This window comes from Nannospalax galili, unplaced genomic scaffold (assembly GCF_000622305.1).
Source record: "Nannospalax galili isolate Female #2095 unplaced genomic scaffold, S.galili_v1.0 scaffold626, whole genome shotgun sequence".
NCBI classification, from domain to species: domain Eukaryota; kingdom Metazoa; phylum Chordata; class Mammalia; order Rodentia; family Spalacidae; genus Nannospalax; species Nannospalax galili.
This window is the reverse complement of record NW_008354396.1, coordinates 72,261-91,587: the sequence shown is the minus strand read 5'-3', so window position 1 is coordinate 91,587 and position 19,327 is coordinate 72,261. Positions and strand designations below refer to the sequence as shown.

The following is a 19,327-nucleotide window of genomic DNA, read 5'->3' as shown; positions in this document are numbered from 1 at the left end:
TCCTCCTGGAACAGGGACCTCTGGCTGACTAGATTTACCAGAAGGGCAGATAGGGGGGAATGGATGGGGGTGCTGACAGCACAGTGGACAGTGGTAGGGATGGCAGAGTATGGAGGCTCTAGTGTGAGAGGAAGGCTGTCTATGTGATGAGTTTATATCCATGCTCAGATGCCAAGGAACTCAGAAAGTAAGAGATTGTGACCAGTAATAGTCATATATATAGAGATTAGAAATGCATGTGAAAACATCTCAATGTCAATTGCCTTAAAATGAATTTTTCTGTATGAAACTGTGTATTTTAACAACAAAGTGGAGACGTTTTTTAAACGTTAAAACCTCAATTAATTTTATGTCTTATAGAGTTTAAAATGAGTAAAAGATTGTATAGGCGTAATAATTCATCTGTAAACCTAGAAATGTACAGCCAATTTTGAAAGAGATGTACCCTTTAGCTCTGGAAATTGTTATTGAATATGTCAATGCTGTTGTAATGAGATGCTTCTTCTAATTAAAAAAAAAAAACTTTGAATATCTCATGTTGATGTTTACAGACTTATTCATAAAAAAGTAAACATTATAAAAGGAAAAAAAACACACAGGAGAAGGAAAATAGGACACAGAATGCAATAGACAAGATGTTTCAACAAACTTTTAGAGGACAGAAATCAGATGGAGAAAAAATATGTTTTTGGTGAGTGTTTCTCAAATGACAGTGATTTTTGTCTTTGGGGGACATTGGGCATGTCTGCAGACAGTCTGGATTTTCACGATGGGGAGTGGTCGCTACTACTGATTCAAAGGAGTACAGAAATAACATGCTGCTAAATATCCTATTAATTAATAGAACTCTCTCTCTCTGTCTCTCTCTGTCTCTCTCTGTCTCTCTCTCTCTCTCTCTCTCTCTCTCTCTCACACACACACACACACTAACTGCTTTGTCTCAAATGTGAATACTGTCAAGATTAAAAAGCTCTATTTGGGGTTGAAGCCTTGTTCACAGGAGGCATATGATTGAGTAAGCAGTCAATTTGGTTCAAAGAATATAATAAAGTTTGGAATCTGACTCACTAGAGAACACTTCCATGACCCAGCAGCTTGTATTTTGCCAGAAGCGAAAACCAGTATCAAGTGGTTCACACCAAGATCTGCTGCCAGCTTAAACAAAGCTAGGCACCCTTGGAACATGGCTATAGCAGCTTGGGCAGCTAAGCATACTGGAATGAATCCAGAGGAAACAACTTCCGACACAGCCCTATTTGTGCATGCGGGGGCCTTGGAGGTCTTTCAAGCGAGTCCACTTTTTCATACCTTTGAGACTGCACTGGGTGGAATGTAGCTAGTTCTTGAGGTGCCCTCAAAGATCATTCCTAATGCCCTACTGCATCCTGCTTGACATCTTTTCCATGTACTGTTCTCAGAAATCAAGCCTTCTTTAGCTCAAGCTTTCCTGACCAAACTGCAACTTTTTTTTGTTTTTTTGCTGTTAATTTTCACAGTAACCTTGGCTAAAAACAGCTATTAAATACCACACCACAGTTTGAATGTCATATTACCTTTAAGAATTCCTTCACCAGATTAGTCCATCTCCTTTAAACTCAGCCTCCCACAAGTCTCAGTCCACAGGCAAAATGCAGACAAATTCTGTGAGAATTTAACATGAATGAACTCTAATCCAATTCCCAACTATCTTTGGTCCATCTGAAGCTGCACAAGCCAGTCTCCATAGCCGATATTCCTGTTAGCATTCTGACTTTTCATCTCCCATCAGAATCACCTACTAAGTTCTGCTTACACCATCTTACTAGCTAGCTTCATCACTGTAACCAAATATCTGAGAAACAACTTTATGGGAAGGATTTATAGGACCCAAGGTTTCAATTTATCATGGCAAGGAGGGCATGATGGAACAGAGTAGCTCACACCACAGCAGCAAGAAGGTAGGTAGAGAGAGGACATCCATCCCAGCTGGCTTTCTCTCCTTTTCCCTCCTTTACATCATCCAGGCCCTCAGCCTATGGGACATTCAGGGTCTGGTTTCTTCCCTTGGTTAATCCTTTCTAGAAACACCTTCAAAGACACACCCAGAAGTGTGCTTTAGTAATCTACTAAGCACTTTTCAGTCTAGTCAAGCTGATAATCAGGAGTAAGCATCACATGTGGGAATAACGGTAGCATCTCTGGTAAAAACATACTGCACACATATATAATATAAAATTGTCTATTAAAAAATAAACAAAGCAATGAAAAAGTGATTTTGGAAACTGTAAATAATCTTCTGCCCACTTAAAAAATTATTAATATGTGAAAACTGTTTTAAACAAGATGGTATTCTAGAAATAATAAAACTGATGGAAAAAATGAGAAAGGATAGTTATATGTAATAAATGTGAAGGATAATAAGTGTAACAAAAAAGAGAGGTATTAATGAAAATCTTAGGATAACTGTTTAAAAGTTTAGAGACAGAGAATTAAAAGTAGATTAGAAACTACACAAGTAAACAGAGGCAATATTAGCCAGAGGGAAATAAAAAGGTACGGACAAAAGAAAACAGAATCTTGGTATGCTACTTAACTCTTAATCATACTTGTTTCTATGACAGGTAATTAAGTACAGAGTTCAATCAACAGCAATTTAAGTTCATTCAGACAATAAGGGGTAAGAATATATATAGTAGGATTTTTATAGATAAACAAGGGCATAAAATTAAACCCAATAGGTGAGCAATGTTAAAAATGGTAAGTCAAACAAGACCCAGACCAGTAACTATCAGGAAACAAAAGCTAAAATCAACATAGCTGCTAGTAAGAAACAGAAAGAAGGCAATAGGATGGTAGGAAGGGATGGTGCAGAAAAGCACTTAGAAATCTGTCATTTATTTAAATTCTTCACATATTTATCTAATTATGCATTATATTGATTAAAAATAATCTCAAATATGCCTCTAAGATCTTCCATTTTTAAACAAATGCATTTTGTAATTTTAAAATTTTTTGAGTTCATTTTTTTATTGTACCTTTGCAATTTCATACAACAGTTCTTAATCAAATTCTGACCCCACCCATTCATGCCTCCCCATTCCCCCACCAAACTGCATGAACATCATGTATTCCACCATACATGCTAAGTCCTATTCATTCAGGCATTTGTACACAAGTGTCCTTGAGTGCAAATGGTCCACTGGAGTCTAGTCAGCCCATCTAGTGATTATATGTAAGTCATGCTCTCCTTCACCCAGCAGCAATCAGTCTTGAATAGTTCTTAGTCTAGGGTCAGCCCACCACCCATTTCTCTCCTCCCCTCTGGGCCCCCGCTCAACTGAGTTGACATGGGTCCCATGCTGATGCCACCACTGCCACAAGTTCACATGTGCAAGCTTCCAGTGGCCTGGAATTCTGCTTCCTTGTGTTCATGAACCAGCCCTGGCTCTTAGAATCTTTCTGCCCCCTCTTCTGAAATGGTCCCTGAGCCATGGGTAGATGAGATTTCACACAGGAGTTCTATCTTGTACTCTACAGTCTCTTATTCTTTAAAACTTGGAAAGTTATGGCCTTCTGTGTGCATTGCACTCTGTTGTATAAGGAAGCTTTACTGGTGAGAGTTGAGGGATGCATTAGTTTTCTCTCTACTCCTTATTCTGCTCAGCCGAATATACATGGCAGGAGAGAACATAGATCCTGGAGAAAACCCTATCTCTTTCATTCTCAAGACAAATTAAACTTACTGCATGCTAAATATCCATCCTTATATTTACAGACAAGCATGCTGTACAACACCTATCAAAGGAGCTTCTTTTTGCAATAGATGGAGGCTACTGCAGAACTGCACATGTGGTCAGACACAGAGAGCCTATGTCTGAGAGATGCCCAGTACTAGGTGATACCTCTACAGTTGAATCTCTAGAACCAAAGCTCATGGAACATAGCAGAATGTAAGTTTAATTTTAACTTTATTACCTGCTCCACACGGACTTGAAAGGTGGAGGATTTGCATCAGCATTGCACTTGAGATTAACACCTTTTCTTCCCACAAACCAATTTCCATCATATCCTGTTACTGAAACTTCAGGAGCATCTATAAAATCAATACATGCAGAACACAATAATCTTTTTTAAGACTAAAGTCAATATAAAATGATAAAACATTAATGGAACAGACATGCTTTTTAAGAATGGAAATTATTTTCTTTCTTCTCCACACATATAATCACTAGGGAAGACTATAAATAGTAGTTGATTAAGAGAATGAATAGACAATAAGTACCCAGACACTAGACAACCAGACACTAGCCTATGGGACATTCAGGGTCATAATCACCCATGGTTCTACTTATCAGGGATGCTGAATGTTAAGAGTATTCATAAACCTATAATCAACGAAAGCAAAACTATATAAGCCCTACTATAAAGTATGTAGTGTTATATGTACAAAACCAATACATTATGGCACTAAATTAATGAAACATGGCATTTAAGTACTACCTTAGTATCAAGTCATCTTGTAAAACTGTCTGTAAAAAGGTATTTAACCTGAAGGAAAGCACCCCCTAAAAGGTATCAAGCCAAGAAATTTCTATATTACAACTAACTAACATTCAATGCTCATGTTAAGATGTGACACTTTTTAAGACTATATAGAAGTATAGTAAATTATCTAGGGCTTCAACAGCAATAAAACAAACTTTAATAAATAATTTTAATAAAAACAGAGAACACTGCACCTTTAAATATTTAGCTAGAACCTACTGTTAAGGGTCAAAAGAGAATGAAATGGGATACTAAGAGCAGATAATTCCTACCTACACCTGCGGGTAGGTAATGAAAGGTTCCTTAAGGAAGCTTTCTTACACATGGTACAGAAACTACTCTTCATTTTATTAAAAAGTAGGTAAATAGCACAGGGAATAATGAGAGGATTGAAAGAAATCAACAATCTTTAACTCTGTCAAAGAAGTCAGAAATATTACTATGCATTTTTCAAGATGTTATTAAAAAAAGCAAACTTGGGGCTGGAGAGACGGCTCAGCAGTTAAGAACACTGACTGTTCTTGCAGAAGACCGGGTTTGAATCCGTTCAAGTCCCAGCACCCACATGGTGGCTACGAACCGTCCTTAACTCCAGTTCCAGGGGAATCCGAAGCCCTCTTCTGACTTCCGTGGTATTGCACTGACAAGGGCACTTATCTACATGCAGGCAATACACATACACATAAAATAAAAATAATAATAATTTTTAAAAAAGCAAACTTTTAAGGGAAACTTTAGCATTTTTTAATTTTTTTTTTTTTTGGTCTTTTTGAGACAGTGTCTCCCTGTAGCCCCGCTGTCCTGGAACTCACTATGTAGACCAGGATGGCCTTGAACTCACAGAGATCCGCCTGCCTCTACCTCATGAGTGCTGGGACTAAAGGTGTGTGCCACCACACCCGGCTACTTTAGCAATTTTTAAAAAATACCTGCTTCATAAAAAAACAGAATTAGTTCGTGCTTTTGTAAATTCAAATTATACTAAGTTCTGAAAGAATTTAGTTGCTAAAAGAATCATCCAGTCAGTAATCTATGAGTTTAATTTCCTTTTAAAGACAAAAGAGTAGTTTCCCTAAAGTAACCCTGAAGAATGCCTCCAAACTTTGAAGTCATGTGCACTCTAAGAACATTTTAAGAGAAAGCTATAAAAGAAAAACATAATTGTCAAGATTTATATTTGAAGAAATATTTCTATGTATCTGGGATGTATTCAATCAAACATGAAATTAGTAATAATAATCACAAATACAAACTGTAGACAATTTCACTCATTATTTAGGCACAGGTATGGAAATAATCATATATGACAAATTAATAGTGCTTACAACTGAGTCCTGAATATCCTAAGAAAAAGAAATAGGAGTCTGTGAAAGCACAGCAGGAGAGAAAAAAATTGCACTTGCAAAGCAGCATGGAGGAAAGATGGTATCATCATTCAAAGATTTAACGGTGACAACATTTGTGCAACTACTGATTCTTAAGTTTAACTCTAAATGTTGAAACAAGGTCTCTGGAATTAACCTTAGAAACCACTGGAGGTGTACTGAGTATGTAATAAATTTCCAAGCATCAAGGTAGCTTCAATCTGTGCATGGATGGAAATAAAAGCAGGCCTAAAGACTTTTGCTAATCATATCTTCACATCTGGCTAATTTTAATAGTTGTTGCTACAAGATATAAAGAATCTCACTTTCTTTTTTACTCAAAAGTAAACAAATCTCAATGTATCAAAAACTGAGAAACTACTGAAAAGTAAAATGTAGAAACACATAAAAATATAAACTTATATAGGAGAGAACCCTTAAAAATTTTAAATAAGAAGCTTTGAATCTTGTCTATAATTGCTACTATCCTAATGGTAGCTTCCAAATTGTTTTATGATAATATTATTAAGATCAGGCTATAAATAATATTTAAAAAAAGACAGTTTCAAAGTAGCTAAAACACATCTGGGAAGTAAAATTCTTACTGAAAAATGTATGAGTAAGATCCATGGAAATAAACATCAGCTCAATTAAATATAATGCAATTATTTGTCTTTTATGTCACACATATTTTGATGTAGACGTTCCTACAACTCCTTAAAGGCTAAACTATTTTTAAAGTCTTAAAAGGACAAAATTAAACAGTTTTTAGTAATTTAGAATTCATCTGTGCATGCTTCTTGATTAAAAAATATTCTAGTTAAATGAAATTTCAATGAAAATATAAACAAAAGTAAAGACATAGTGAAGCACACAAAAGCAGTAGGAATATCTACATACTAAGTAATCAAACTAAAAATAATTTGATAAAGAAGTCCAAGGAATAAAGTAAAATACATGGCTGAACTTGAAAAGAAAAAGTTGAGTTTATACTTACACTGGATATCTAATATGAAAGAGTATCGGATGTCCTTTTCTAAGGCTGGATGTTTCACAACACAAGTAATCCGCCTTCCTCTAGCAAATCTGGTTGGAAACAGCTTGTATTGGCTGACAACTGTTGCTGTTTCATTTGGAAAAGAGGTTGTAGTAGATTCCATTTCACCAAGATCACCTTCCCAGTCAATATGTGCAACTGGTTTGCCAGTGGCTGCTATACAAATGGCTGCTACTGTTTCATTTCCTCCATCAATTAAAGAATCTGGCCCTTTTATCAGGCTCACAGTGGGTTCAACTGTTTAAATTAAAAAGAAATTATATTTCAATTAAGAAAGTATTTACATTTGTTCAAGCCACATGTACACATATTTCATAATCTTAGGGACAAATGCAAATAAAATCATACACAGGCTTTTCAGGTAATGTCAACATCAACTGTATTTCTGGAACAAAAAAAAGATGATTTGCTAGGCAAATTTTAAATCTGCTATCACAAAGGCAGCATCACATTTTAAGATGAACTTTCCCCTAACAAAAATATGTCAAAGCCTTCTTTTACTTGGATCATAATCTCCTTTATGAGATTGAAGACATTAGTTCCAAAGGAAAAAGTATTTTAATATATAATACTTTATTCTATGGCAAAAGATTTAAAGCAACTACCTTTTAAATAAGTTACTCAATTTGCTATACTAACCCTGACTTATTACCATTTCATATTTTATGTAAAAGTGATTAATATTTTCTTTATGCACCTCCTCATTGGAAGACAGAAAAAGTAAAGGAAACACATGGAATGAGTAATTTTATAGCAAATATCCATGTAATCACCACAATCTTAAGAAAAAACACTTAGCAGCTCAAGGTCTAGCTCAAGTCCTTTGTGTCTCTCCTTGATCTTACCCTGTCTACTTTAATGTGAAACCATAATATTAACTTGATAAATTTTTAATTATTTTGTCATTATAAGCAATAAATGCACATCTAAACTAGGATAGCTTTACTTCACTTGCCATTTTCATTGAACTGTATAAGAATAAACCGGACTATGTTACTTTTACACAGCTTGTCTCTGACTCAATTTTGCATTCAGTGGGTTCATAATAGAGCATTTAGTTTTATTATTTTTTGCTTTGAAACTGAGTCTTTTTGTAGCCCCAGTGGACCTGGAACTTCATATGTAGACCAGACTGGTCCCAATCTCACAGAGATCCTCCTGCCTCTGCTTCCTGAGTGCTGGGTACTAAAGTCATGTGCCACTGGGCCTGGCTAGTTTTATTATTCTTAAATTCACCTTAACTGTTCATTTTTAGATGATTTAGAACCACATGAAATTGTTTTAATTATTATACAGTTTATTCACTGGTAATACTGGTGGTGTTTCTTGTTAATTCTAAACGGTTCTATAACATTCATTTATCTTGGTATATTTGTATAGGTTTCTTTAGTTTGTTCCAAATATTAGAAATACTTCTACTTTATTTTCAGTTTTTACCGGGCAGCATCTAAAGCTTATACAAAGTGCTAATTTACTTGCAATCTTCAAGCATTTGTGAACACATATACTCACCAGCTGATGGTATTAGATGGCAGAATTTGTCAATCTCATATATAATGCAATTACAACTCGTTAAGATTTAAATTTCTCAGGTTATGAAGGCAAAGAGCATCCGATATATTTTAGGGTTATTTCCAATTTCTTACGTTGCTAAATGTATATTGAAGTGAAGTAATTTGGGGTTTTTTTTTTCTTGTGTGTAGAATTTCTAAATAATTTGGAAGAACAGTTCCTTTTAAATTATATGGAGTACCAATATCTTCTACTAGTTTCAAATCTGCCTTTATACCTCTGTTTTTATTTCTGTTTTGAGGTACTTGGAATAAGACTGAACCAAGGGCCCATGCATGCTACCCATGTGCTATATCATTGAGATATATTCCCTATCCTTTAATGAAAAGCTAATTCAAGTATACTGAAAGTTATTTGTTTTTACTAACTTTTGATAGTTAACCACTTTAGCATCATTCTTTCTCTCCTTTTCCCTCCCCTTCCTGGAACGTCTCATCACTGTGCAGCCTGTAAACTGCCTAAGGAGGAAACCAGAGGCATCTTAAGGGCTTATCTGGTATATCGCTCTTCTTTCAGGGATCACAGTCCTATACCATTATCCAAAGACTTAGAACTGTTATCATTTGTCTGCTTTTCTTTTTTCCCCCCCAAAGGGTAAAACTCAGGATGATATGCCATTATTCAGGAAGTAGTCTGGATTTAGTTGTGAAAACAGTATTTCTGAAAACTGGAAAACAGAATTATCTATAACTATAATATGTTCAAACAGTCATTATCACAGTCTTCCATTTCTATCGCCTTGTTTCTATTTCTAGTTTTCATATAGATGTAATAGTATACCTGATTTTGTGGCTAATTTTTTTCAAGTACTAATAATATGCTCTTCCATAATGTAAGAAGCAACCAATTAATGTTAACAACTCTACTACTGTGGAGTATTTGTTATTCAATTTTTCTAAATTTTTTGTTAGAGCCCCTGAATTTAGTTTTGCTGCAGCTACTCCATTGAAACTCTAATATCAAGGGATCATATAATCTCAGACTCAATATTTTTCCTCTAAAAATGTTTAAAGAAATGAATTCACTGGTAGGTAACAGAAGTCCATCATTTCATGTAGGTTTAATTTCCACATGGAAAGGAGATTAACCTTTTTTTTTCTACAAACTTACCTTCTCTTATAAATGCTGTTGTTCTCAGTTATTCTCATAGCCCTCCCTGAACTCCATCTATTTTTCTTCCATGTCCTATTCTACTTGGGTTATTTTTTACATCTCTTTTAAAGCTTCTTTCTAGTAATATTTACCCAAATGATCTCATATATTCTCCAATTTTACTACAAGGCTTGACCCCTCTATCTCTTACCAGATTGGGATTTTCACCTATGTCTTCAAACCCCACAACCTAATGTTGAACTTATCATCTGAGCTTCCCAACAGGAGTTTTAAATACCAATGTGTCCATTTAATTAATAGCAAAAAGGTACTTGCTCACCAAGTATTACAATCTACTACTATTCAAGTTTCCCTCCTTTCTAACATACAGCTACCAGTTACAAAAACCTGTTAATTATTTTGTAAGAACAGTGCCCTTCTTCATTGAAGCTTCAGAAATCAGAAAATTTTAAGGTTTTTTTTTTTTTCTTTTTTTTTGTCCCTGTGCTGAGGCATTATGATTTAACAGAAGTGTGATCTTCGTAAGTAACAGCTTCTATATTACTCTCTAAGGCAGGTCTATTGTGTTAGGTAGCCCTCTCAAAGTCAGTGGAGAATGTAGTCACAGTACTGTTTCTAAAATTACAGAAAGATCTTGCTAAATCTTAAGATAAGCCTCAGAGGGGCCTCAAATTCTGTGTCTCTAACACACTCTCAAATGGTACCAATACTGCTAGTCTACGAGTGAAACTTTAAAAAGGGTCTGGGAGCAGAAGAGGGAAGAGAAATCAGCACAGTCAATAGACACTAAGGTTCACATTTATAAAGGTAGTAAATTTCATCCTAACATTTCAGTGATTTTCAGAAGCACCGCCTTTTTAGATTCAAAAATTCTTATACTTTATACAAATCCCTTCATTAATTGGCAAATTACATTTTCAGTGTTCTACTTCAACACCTTGGCTCTTCTATAACCCTATACTTCCCAAGAGGATACTTGTCTAGTGACAGATTCTCAGCAGTCACAATGAGGAAATATTACTGGCATTTAATGAGTCCACGGTCCTGCAAAACAGTCTACAAGGAATAGGACCACCCACAACAAAAAGAAGTATGGCCCCTAAAAAATTAAGTCAAGAATAAGGAAACTTTGTTTAATGCCTACCTCTCAGGTTTGGCTCATTGTCAATCCCAGAATAATGTTTCCCTAATTTTCTTTCATTTGTGTCTAACCAAAACTCTCCATCATTTAAGGACTAACTCAATCACTTCTTTTACAAGATATTTCTTGATACCATGTTCACCATTCCTGCTTCCTAAGGAGCTTCTAGTGACTATAAGGAATGCAGAGTAATGTGTCTTTATGAAGGAGGAGGTGAGCAGTCATGTCAGCTACTGCTCCTCCATCCTTGATCCATGACTCCTAGAGTACTCATCTGCATTTCCAGACTGCTTTACATTCCACTTCAGGTAATTCTAATGAGCTGATTCTGAATACGATTCAAATAGGTACACAAATCTACAATGTCAGGAAAAAAACTCAACACAAAAAATTAAAACACAAGGTGTCAAAAGGCTCTAAGAAAGTCAAACTCAAGTCACTTGGAAAAAAAGGGGAAAAAGTTAAGCAACTAAAAATGACAAATTTTTAAAAACTGAGAAAAAGTAATTAAATGTTACAGAAGTTCAGTTTATTTCTTTTTTAAAAAAACAAAACGGGATTTCACTCTGCAGGCCCAGTTGGACAGGAACTTATGGTAGTAATACTGCCTTAGCCTCTTAAGTGCTAGAATTACAGATATGGCCCAACAGGCCCAGATGATAATCAACATTTGTTATTATAATTCAAGTGCTATCTAGTGTGAAAAATGCTAAAACTATATAGCAGAGACATAGATTTTCTTTGCAATAAGAGAATATAGGATTATAGAACTTTAAGATTTAATTTTTTAATGTGTATGAGTATTTTGCTTGGATTTATATAAGTGCATCCATGAAGGCAATGCCCACAGAGGCTAGAAGGCAGCATCAGATCCTGTAGAGCTGGAGTTATGAAAAAACCTAGTCCATGTGGATGCTGGGAACCAAATCAGGTTCTCTACAAGAGAAGTCAGTGCTCTTAACTGCTGAGCCATCTCTCCTATTATAATATCTTTATCATTATCACCAAAATACACAATTCAAACACACCTACCTAACACAGTCACAGTTGTAGAGGACTGGGCATTTCCAAGTGGGAATGTAACAGCTTTGCATATGTATTTTCCAGAATCAGAGAAGCCTATGTTATGTAGAGTAATTGTTGCATCATTAAGTGAGTAGTTTTTAAACAAGACTCTTCCCTGATAGTCTCCTTGAACAGAGAATCCATACTGAGGATGATGAACTGCAACAGTCTGTGTACTTTTGCCATGTATCTTCTCCCATGAAATTTGTGTTATAGTTTCATTTACTTCGATTAAACACTTCAATGAAACATTTTTTCCCCATACTGCTGTGACATGTGGCTCCACGATAATTGGTCCAGCTAAGGCACCTATGGGGAAAACACAAAACACATTAATATAGTTGTTATAATGAAAAAGTTATGCTAACATATGGTCACTCTCACTTCTTCCTCCTTCTCTCTGCACAAAATTCTCCTTCCCCTACACACACACACACACACACACACACACACACCCCGAACAAGATTTCTCTCTGAGAAGAACTAGATGTTTCCTGGGTTCATTTGGAAGGCAGATCCAGAGTGACTATCAAATCATTCTGTAGTGTGCTGCAGTAGAAAATACAGTACATTGGAACCAAGTTTGGGAGCAGATCCCTCCCCCAAAAATCCTTCACATGAGATCCCAGACCTAGCTGACACTTTGACAGCAGCATTATGAGTGGATCCAGCTTAACCATGTCTAGATGAGAGATGATGACTCACCCACAGAGACTAAGATAATAAATGTTGTTTCTAAGTTATAAAGTTTTAGGGTAATTTTTTATGTAGTACCAAGTAACTTATTTGTGTAAGATCTTTCAAATCAAATATAAATAACAAAGTACTTTCTTGTGGAATACTTCCAAGATAAAATTCTCTTAAAAAAAAAAAAAAAAAAAAAAAAACCTTCAAGACAGACTAATTTACAGAAAACATGAAATGTTTATACGAACATAAAATTATTTTTCCCCCACTCCAGATGAAGAAAAATTCTACAAGCAAAGTCAAAATGAAATGATGCCCAATGTTTTTCATTATAATATTCTTCTATCCTAAAAGTCATGGAGCAAAATGATCACTTTGAAGGAAGACAGACTAATTCTCATGAAATACTGTGCTCAAGATGTTGTTTATTAACAAGTGTTTCAAAATACAAATAAAATGTCCTTACAGAGGTAACCACACGTGATTTGATCCAGCCCCTAGAAAAAGTCACAAAAACTAAAAAGCCAAAATAAGTTCTCAAAAATATAAATTGTATAAACACCTTTAAAACTTAACTTTATGTACAGTATTTTAATAAAACTATGCAGAAGGGATCACAAAATGAGAAAAAATGTATTTAATTTTATTTAAAAACTAATTTTTTCTTATTTTCTGTTTTGTTTTGATAGGGTCTTGCTATACAAAAAGGCTAGCCTTAAACTCATGATACTGCTGCCTGTTTCACAAGCGTTGTGGTTTACAGATCTGTGCCATTACACCTAGCTTTGTTCAGTCTTGAACAAAAGATGGTTCAGCAGGTAAGAGGGCTTGCTGCCTTTGCAAAGAACCTAGGTTCAGTTCCCAGCACCCACACAGAAGCTCCATTGCCCTCTTCTGACCTCCACAGCCACTGTACATACATCAGGTATACATACATACAATCAAAACACACAGATAAAATAAAATCTTTAAAAATATTTTAAATGTGCCAGGCGTGGTGGCACACATCTTTAATCCCAGCACTCAGGAGGCAGAGGAAGGCGGATCTTTGAGTTTGAGGCCAGCCTAGTCTACATGGTGAGTTCCAGGTCAGCTGGGGCTACAACAGGGAGGCCCTGTCTCAAAAAGACAGAAAAAAAAATATTTTAAATGATATTTTAATGTACCCTTTTTAGAGGAAAGATACGGTAAAAATGAATTAAATGAAAAAGTTACCTTTTAACAGATGATTAAGGATATTACAGAAAGTAACAGATAATTTATGACTTTAATTTTTTATAATCATTTTTTAAATCATTACTCCAAAACATTATCAAGCCTCCCCCAAATGTTTTATTCTTGATTTCAAATGTTGATAGTTACTATTTAAGACGTATAATGTGTAGCATTCTAATGTATTTTATCATGCTGTCATAAACCCAACATTAGACCAGAGAATATGCAAACTCATAAAAACCATCATGAACACAGATTATGAAATAGAATCCAGCTCCACAGTTAAAGAAACTACGTGACAAGAATAATTATTCTAGGAATGTAAAACTATTTTAGATTAATAATAACAAAAAAACACACAACTTTTTCATTTCATATGAAAATGGAATTTAATATAGAAATTAATATTTGCTACCTGTTTTTCTTCAAACAAAAATCTAACATCTGAGAAAACGTGGCTCTCAACAATGAAACAGATTTTGCCAATCAGTCATCACTGCACAGAGATTTTAAAAAGTGCCATCAACCTTTTAAAACGGTCTTTTATCACTGCCACTGTCCAACAGAAACCAAAAATTTAAAACAGTGCAATAAATGTAGAAAAGCAAACTGGGAAGGACTTATCTTTATAAAGAACAGGAAGGGTTACTATTTGAAAAACAATCTGTTACCTGAAAGAATCAAGGTGACGTGACAGGGACCAGAACAAATAATTTAATTGCATATACAACAAATATGCACTGGATATAGCTATATAACCACATAAAACAGAGCAAACTTTTAGAAATGTGTTGCATAAAAGTTTTAATTACTTCTTGTAAAGCAGTTCTATGTAACATATCCATAGATAAAATTGAGAACAATCTATAACCCTATAATTTACATGAATCAAGTGTCCCAGCAATTGGATCTTGAGGCTTCCCAGGCTCTCAAACTGAGAAACAATCCCTATGCTGTTTAATCCATTTACTCTAGCCTATTTTGTTACAACAGCCAAACCTGACCAAGACAGGTAGGATTTAGAATAAACTGGGATACATACTAAGTATATATCTTTACAACTCAGGAAGATCCAGGGCCTAGTGGACCACCATTACTAAAAAAATATCTGAACATAAAGAAGGCAGAAGAGAAGAGGCAAACAGGGAGGGGGAAAACATCTTAACCATTGATTCTACACAATTTAAAATCCTACAGCATTTAAAGGAAGAAATCAACTCTTAGCTTGACAGCAAAGATAGAAAAAGCACCAAGAAAAAGGCTGGCACACTTGGCCAGAAAAAGTAATCACAATGCATAAGTATTTTTAAACACTCTTCTTGTATTTTTATGAGTGGCTCATTGGTCCAAAACAAGTTACATGGCAGAGTCCAAATGCAGAAATTTGAAAAATAAACTCCCCAATCTTGATGAGATAGATAGGGGTGAACACATGAAAAGAAATTTACATATATATATACATGTCTGTGTGTATGAATGTATTTTTTGCATTCATTTATGTATATATGTGTATGTATGCAAGTGCACAGGTACTAAGGCATAACTGTGGCAGTCAGAGGACAACTTAAGGTAGTCACTGTTCTCCTTCCAACACATGGACTCTGGAAATCAAACTCAGGTCATCAGGCTTGAAGGTAAGTACCTTTACCTACTGAGCCATCTCTGGTCCAAATTTTACATATTTTTTAAATGCTACTTTTGGTAACCCTGATTCTATAATACAAACAAGGTTAGACAGCTCTTCTGGATAAACACTGACACATGGTCCAGTTAGTCATATGATTCTTGGATAGCAAGCTCTCAGCCATGTGAATGAAGCCTGTGACTATCAGTTAACTGAAATGTGCAGTGGGCTCAGCAAACACCATGAAGAAAAAAAACCAAGTGGTCATGGCTGAGCCTAGCCCAAACTACCAGCCCAGATGAAGAGTAAACAAAGGTGGCTTTTAACAAAGAAAGAAAAAGTAATTCCCTTGACGAAATACAAGAGATGTATGTTTAATTAAAAATGGCTACTTTTTAGAAAGCCATTTGGTTTTCCCAGCCAAAAAAAAAATTACTATGACCACTTGGACTTTTTTTGATTTTTATTTTCATTTCTAGGAGACTATAAAGTTATTTTTTTTAACCTTCCAATTTTTCTATAAAAATACTCTGCATATTTTTTGCTAGTTACTAAAGTAAATTTTGGAGTTTCTTTGTTTGAAGCCTTAAACCTCTAAGCAAGGCTTTGTAGTGCCCGTCAAGCACTGGCAATTTGGCCTTCCTTAGACTCCATAAGTTTAAAATAGTAAGACTTTTGTGTATAAACAGGGTTCTTGCTTACAAATAGCAGTTTTAACATTTCAATTTCTAGACTAACCCCAGAAGTTAAAAAACATTTCTGAATAAGACTGTTTCCCCCCTATGGAATCTTCAAACTGTGGAGGAACAGATTTTTCTGTTATAATTCAACTCCTTATCAGAAGGCCTCACTTCTTGGGGACCGTCCGTCTTCAACAGAGTCTATTCCCTCTCCCTGCTTTTTCACATGAAGCTGAGTTTAATAGAATAAAGGCACCTTTCAAACACACAAATGGTTACTATGAAATGTATCAATTATTTAAAGCGTTATCAGTACTTGTCATGCAAGTTTGGAATAGGAGGAGCCTAAGGAACAGTAGTAAATGTTCCTACCAAGAACTCTAGCTTTGCCATAAAGTGCTCCTGGCAGGAAAATCATGCTAAAATATGTTGTTTCTGTTCTATGTGTCTTTTTGATTTACAAGTTAAGCTTTGTACCATTAGCTAATTAACTAAACTAAATGTATTATACATTCAGTCAGGGAAATACTACTGCTTATAGCAGCATCAATAAAAATGAAATGGGGCTGGGTGTGGTGGCATACACCTTTAATCTCAGCATGTAGGAGGCAGAGGCAGGTGGACCTCTGAGATTGAGAACAACCTGCCTGCTCTACATAACAAATTCTAGGCTAGCTAGGACTACAGAGAGACACTCCCTCAAAAGACGATAAATAATAAATAAATAGGAATAAATCTGACCCAAAATGTGAAAACAATGCACAGTTGAAACTAAAACAATTATTCTGAGAAATTTGCAGACCTAAATACAGAGATACTGAATAGTACAATATTACTTCTCTATAAACTGATCTATACATTCGACATTACCAAAATCCCATTAGGATTTTAGCAAGAATTGACAATACAAGTCTAAAATTCATATGGAACTGTATGTAATCTTGGTTAAACAATTATTTTTTAACTACATCACTATAAATACACTCAGTGGACTGCAACAAAATAAATGTAAATGTCTGTTCTTCAAAGACTCTAGATAGGCTGACTAGACCTCAGTTGACAAAGTTGCACTGAGGAATGTCTGAGGACACTAACTTGACACAACAGGCCTCAACACAAATGACAGAATGTATGAATTCCAGTTAAGGGGCTATGGGAGGGTGCAGTGGGAAAGGCAGATATAAAGATGATTAAGATTGAGATGTTCTGTATGAAATGCACAGAAATTTAACAAAAAAATATTTTTAATACTTAAGACATTAAGAGAAAATCTTTACAAAATATGTCTAAAATGGATATCTAATAAGGGCCAAAATACAAATTCAACTCCATAATTTTTAAAGACATCATTTTTTTAAAAAGCAGCTGAAAAACAAAAGAAATCAAAGTAGTTATATGAGTATTTGAGATGTTCAACATCAGTAGGAAAATGCAAAGTAAGATTGCAGTTAAGATAATCACTAATACGCAATACTGTGGCAAACGTTTAAAAGAATGACATAGCAAATGTTGTAGAAGATGTGGACAAACTGGACTCTTTCTACAATGCTGGTGGGACTATAAAGTGATACTAGCACATGAGAAGGTACTAGACAGCTGCTGTCTATATACTATGGCTTCTACATAAATGTATAAAGCAACTTCATTCAAAATAGCCAAAAACTGGAAACAACTCAATTGTTCCAAAAACAAACAAATGAAGATATATTTACATAGTAAAATATCACTCAGTAATAAAAAAGGAACACTCAACTAGAATAAACAGGAACCGCCTCAACTTCATAACGAACATCTACTAAAAAGCAGTTGGCATCATATTTAAAGTTAAGTAGAAGTTTTCACCTGTGATCAAGAATAAGGTGAGACTATCTGCTGTCATTTACCCTTTTCAACATAATACTGAAATTTGTAGATAAGACTAAAAGTCACCCAAGCTCATGGATTGGAAGATTTAATTGTAAAATGGCTCCATCAAAATTCCACTGACTCCCTAAAGGTAAAGCAATCATAAGCAGAAAGAGAAATTCTGGAGATACCAGAGTATCTGACCTCAAATTGTATCACTGACTCACAGTAATGAAAAACAGCATGGCAAAGGCACAAAAGAGACACCTAAACCAATAGATTAGAACAGAGGGCTCACAAGTAAGCACATACAGCTACAACCACATAATCTTTGACCAAAAAAAAAAGGGCATATATTGGGGGACAAAACAGCTTCCTCACCAAATGGTAACAGGAAAACTGGACATGTACATGTAGAAAAATTAAATTAGGTCCCTATCTCTAAGCCTGCAAACAAATCAATCCAGAATTGATCAACAACCTTGATGTAAGACCTGAGACACTGAAAACTGAGGAAAACATTTCAAGATATACACATAGCCAATGATTTTCTGAGAAGGATTCCATTCACATATAAAATAATCACAACTGTACAGGAAAGCAAACAATCAGCAAGGTTAGATACAGCCTACAAAAAAAGAGAAAACTTTTGTTGACTGCACATCAGACAGGATTAATATTTAGGCTCTATAAAGACTCCAAAAATCATTAACATCAAATCATCAACCAACAAAGAGGGGGCAGAAAATTGTAAGAGCCAGGGAGGATGTACATGACCATATGGAAACAGAGTCTTACAACCTCCTGAGACCCTCCTCATATGATTCCATGACAATGGTGCCAGCATACACCAAGTCCCATACAAACTCAGGCAGAAAATAACCCAGCATAGGACTGGGGAAATGAACAACAGACTCCAATCTTAGCTGAGGAAACACTGACAGCTGATTACTGCTGGGTGAGAAACAGCTGATATTCCTAAAACAAGAGACTCTAGATAGGCTGACTAGACCTCAGTAGATGGACTTGCACAGGGGTATGTCTGGGGACAATGACTTGACACACTGGGCCTTAATACAGATGACAGAGTATATGGATTCTAGTGGGCGGGCTGCGGGAGTGTGCCAGTGGGGATGGGGGTATAAAGATGATTAAGACTGAGATGTTCTGTAGGAAATACACAAAAATTCAATAAAAACTTTAAAAAATGGGATAATGAATAGACAGTTCTCAAAAGAAAAAAATTCAGATTTACAAATAAATATTTGAAAAAGTATTAAACAGATTTAGTCATTAGGAAAAAGCAAATTACAAATACTTTGAGATTCCATCTCACCCCTTTCAGAATGAATATCATCAAGAAAACAAAGGACAACAAACAGTGGTGAGGATGTGGAGAGAGAGGAACTACTAGTGGAAGTAGAGCCTCTACGAAAATTA

General features: G+C 35.2%; 1 protein-coding gene across 4 annotated transcripts in view; it reads right to left on the bottom strand.

The window, feature by feature from the left end:
* The window catches only part of Nectin3 (nectin cell adhesion molecule 3), a 134,440-nt gene that overhangs the window by 88,958 nt on the left and 26,155 nt on the right, over nucleotides 1-19,327 (bottom strand). For all 4 annotated transcript variants that reach the window (XM_029555250.1, XM_008851612.3, XM_029555251.1 and 1 more), the window contains exons 2-4: nucleotides 11,804-12,145; nucleotides 6,886-7,182; nucleotides 3,955-4,072 (exon numbers count right to left, since the gene is read on the bottom strand). In XM_029555250.1, the coding sequence (XP_029411110.1) occupies nucleotides 3,955-4,072; nucleotides 6,886-7,182; nucleotides 11,804-12,145 (757 nt within the window). The remainder of the gene's footprint in view (nucleotides 1-3,954; nucleotides 4,073-6,885; nucleotides 7,183-11,803; nucleotides 12,146-19,327) is intronic.